Source organism: Lactuca saligna, chromosome 7 (genome assembly GCF_052625555.1).
Source record: "Lactuca saligna cultivar CGN05327 chromosome 7, ASM5262555v1, whole genome shotgun sequence".
Classification (NCBI taxonomy): Eukaryota; Viridiplantae; Streptophyta; class Magnoliopsida; order Asterales; family Asteraceae; genus Lactuca; species Lactuca saligna.
The window spans coordinates 33,388,949-33,392,808 of record NC_136423.1 but is presented as its reverse complement, the minus strand read 5'-3'; the positions used below and the strand labels follow the sequence as shown (position 1 = coordinate 33,392,808).

The 3,860-nt window shown below is 36.9% G+C and overlaps 1 protein-coding gene across 1 annotated transcript; it reads right to left on the bottom strand.

Moving 5' to 3' along the window:
* Positions 1-1,172: 1,172 nt before the first annotated feature.
* On the bottom strand, positions 1,173-3,053 carry LOC145005124 (cytochrome P450 710A11-like). The gene has a single exon (XM_078964175.1). It carries the CDS (start codon positions 2,880-2,882, stop codon positions 1,362-1,364), a length of 1,521 nt encoding a protein of 506 aa, XP_078820301.1. The 5' UTR covers positions 2,883-3,053; the 3' UTR covers positions 1,173-1,361.
* Between the last annotated feature and the right edge of the window lie 807 nt (positions 3,054-3,860).

The window sequence follows — 3,860 nt, the reverse complement described above, 5'->3', positions numbered from 1 at the left end:
AATAATGAGATGAACTTGAATTGTCAATTATCACTTGTCTCTCTCACAAATAATTCTGACAAATAATTTTAACCAAGGGTGTACACTAAACATCCCAAATTGCATCGCACCGCACTACACCACATTCGTGGTACTGTTTACGCTTTGTAGTTTTTTAAAACCATTATATGCGGTGTAGTTTATGTTTATAAAACTGCTGTTCAATAATTAAAATCCAGATTTTGATTAATTGTGTTTGTTCACTTTTTGTGAATAATATTTCCACCTTATATTGCATTTGTTTCACAAATCTCTAATCTGTTTTCTATCAAATGCACTTTCGAATTAGACACAAAAAATAAGAAATTTTATAGAGTATATGAAGTGTTTAAATTGAAAAGAGGGCCAAAATCTCACATACTAACAAAAGTGATAAGGTTGACAAAACCGATTTTTTGGAAGTTATTAGCGACTGAAAAAAGTAAGCGGTAAGCAAATTAACAGACCTCAATTATGCATATAAACTCAATAGGCTCTAGTAGCCTCCATTCAAAATAAATAAATAAATAAATTAAATAAAATAAAACTAATATGAATAGCCTACTTAATAGGCTTGGCTACTCAAAGGATCATTCCCTTGGACTTAGGAGACCTCAACGTAGGGGTTTCAAACACAACCATATTGATTGCTTCAACCATATGGATTACTAATTTATTAATTTATTATTTATCTGAGTAACATATTATCGTGGGAATTAATTTGGTTGCTAATTATAACTATACAATTAGCAACGAAACAAGTCTATTAAAAAACAACTAGTTTTCAAAGCAACTTGAAAAACACGATAAATTAGGTTAACCACTATGTATACAACTTGAAGATCAATACACACACCCCTCCTTGCTGTAGGAAAAATTCTTCGTTTTATATACGTAGGAAATAGAAAATATATAAAAGTTGTGGAAGCCAGATTGAACCAGAACTCGAACTAATTTAATCAGTCAAACCAATAACCGATCAGTAGATGAATTAAAATAAAAATCGGTTTTTAAAACATCGTCTGTTCATGATTTTAGAAATTTGGTAAAAGGTTATATGACATTTTACACCGACATATTGAATATCTTATAATTTGTTTATATATTATTGGATAACGAATCATGTTGTATACCGTTGGCAAACAGTTAAACACTATTCAAACAATCTTGTGTATTATTTAATCAATCCACCCATTTACCATTGAAGAAATCAAAATTCAAAATAAAATTATTACAAATTGTAACAAATGAAATGAGAGACATCCATCGTTGACCACCTAATCACAACCCAACAATTGTATAAATCCAACTCCAACACAAACAACATGTTTTAATTTTTATACTCACGAGAGGTTTGGAAATCGTCTACATCTAAGTGATAATACAACTTTGCAATCGTCACGTGGACAGATGGTAGGGACATACGTGATCTCATCGCAGCCGTCCGATCGATCTCTCTTGAAGTCAAACAACGATGTGAACATCGCAATAAACAGAACCAGATGATTAATTGCATACCTCTGTCCGACACATTGGTGGGCCCCAGCTCCAAATGCCAGGTAGTTTTTCTTGTAAACCCGGTCCTCTTGTCTTTCTTCCATGAACCGGTCCGGGTCGAACCGGTCTGCGTCAATGAACCCTTGGAATGAAGATTCAAACACGGATGGGAAAACAATTGTACCTTTGGGAATCGTGTAAGTGTCCGTTAGCGGGAAGTCTTCGCCGGCGATGTGTGGAACCAATGTCGCCGGTGCTCTGTACCGGACCACCTCCCTCGCTACCGCCTCCGTGTACCGCATTTCCCTCAGCTGCTCCGTCGTGATCAGTGTATCGGATTCCGGTGTCCATATACCGGAGACTTCTGTTCTTACCCTCTCCAATACGTCCGGGTGGGAGTCGAGTAACGTCACCGCCCATAGGAGGGAGGAGGTGGAGGCGTCTTGTGATGCGAATAGGAAGTCGAAGAGGTGGCCGCCGATCTCGGTGCTGTTGCTGTGTGGTGGTGGGTGTTTTTCTCCAGCTTCTTCCGCGGCGGCGATTTCACGGAGAGTTTCTTGCATCCAGAAGTCGACTAAACAAGTAGGATCCTCGCCGGTTTTCATTTTCGTTTTACTATCCTCTGCGCAAACGGCGAGGGTTTCGATGAGTCTCGACACTGCTAATCTAGCGTTTCTGAAAGCAGTTCCTGGTAAATCAATCGGGAGTTTCATCAATCCGACATTGAAGAAATTGTAATCCACTTCAAATCTCTTCCTCGAATCTCCGCTCAAATACGGGCCAACGAAAACATTTTGACTGGTTTCTAAATTCATGTCGCGGCAGAGCAACCGGAGAGGAAAGGGTTTAGTGTTGGATTCCGGCGACTCCATCCATGATTTAAGGTGTTTGAGGATGGTGTATTGTTGAAGCTGTGTGTAAGTTGAAAGAGCTTTAGGGGTGAAGTTGGGGGCAATACGGCGTCGTAAATCCTTGTGTTCTTGACCCATCATGTAAATAAGGTTATGCTCGCCGAAAAGCTTTTTACCAAATGGGTGGCCGACGAGGTGGAAGGCGTCGGGTCTGACGTTAGCGAAGACTTTGTGAGAAAGATCGGTGGAGCGGATGAAGACGATGAATCTTCCGATTATATAGTTGACGGAAAATCCCATGTCGGAGGATTTAGCCATGTCGGATTGAAGGTCCCAGAACTCGGTGGGATTCCGGACGAGTGAAATTGCGTTTCCGATGAACGGCAACACTAAACTCGGACCAGGGACAGATCTTTTCTTCTTCAAGTAATTGATTTGCTCTAAGAAAATCAGAAATGCAGCCATGGATAGAATGTATGGAGCTAGCCATATGAATATGGCGGAAACAGAGTCCATTTTTGATTGGGGGTGGAAATCGTGGGGGATTATTATTTATAAATATGGAAAACGGAAAAAAGAGTTGGGCTTTTGATTCAAATAAGGACTGCGGAGGCGGACGGTGGTTTTAATGGAGGAAAGATGGTGAAAAAGTTTGTGGGGTTTTGATACAGCTACAAAAAGGGGTGTTTGAGGTGGAGTTTTTATAGCTGTTTTCGTTGACGACAATGGCTGTTGTGGCCGCCTTCGCTTGTCAGCATTCGATAACTGTGGATGCTGATATTGGTTAACAATATGGTTACATTGTATAAAATTATATTTTTGTTAATATATAAGAAAAATAAAATTATAGATATTATTCTATAATAATAATAATAATAATAATAATAATAATAATAAAACTTTAAAAAGGTACCTGATAACTACTTTAAGAATATTCATTTTACATATCACAAGAACCAAAACCACAACTAATTTATATTTTAAAACCTATCATAAACACATTTTCTTAAAAGGTAATTCTTTCTGGAAACAAACCAAATAACAAAACATGTCATTAGGACCATGTTTTAATATATATATATATATATATATATATATATATATATATATATATATATATATATATATATATATATATATATATATATATATATATATATATATATCCAAAACTTCATGAACAAAAATTTTATTTTTAATTATTTAATAAAACCATAGTCATTAAAGCATCCGTCAAAACATAAGTCAAAGTATTCAAAACATCACAATCAGAGTATCCATATCAAAAACATATGTCAAATATATCAGAGTAAACATCTCAGGCTAAAACATCATGGTGTGTACAATGCATTCATGCCGAGCTCTTCTCTTTGCTATCGAAAGTACCTGAAACACACACTGAAAACTGTAAACACGAAGCTTAGTGAGTCTCCCCAAACTACCACATATCATACACATAATCACATAAAAACATATCGTGGGCCCCGCCCTTCA

Bases quoted from the DNA above. Each gene is read 5' to 3' on its own strand.
- LOC145005124 (XM_078964175.1), bottom strand. From the start codon at position 2,882: ATGGACTCTGTTTCCGCCATATTCATATGGCTAGCTCCATACATTCTA.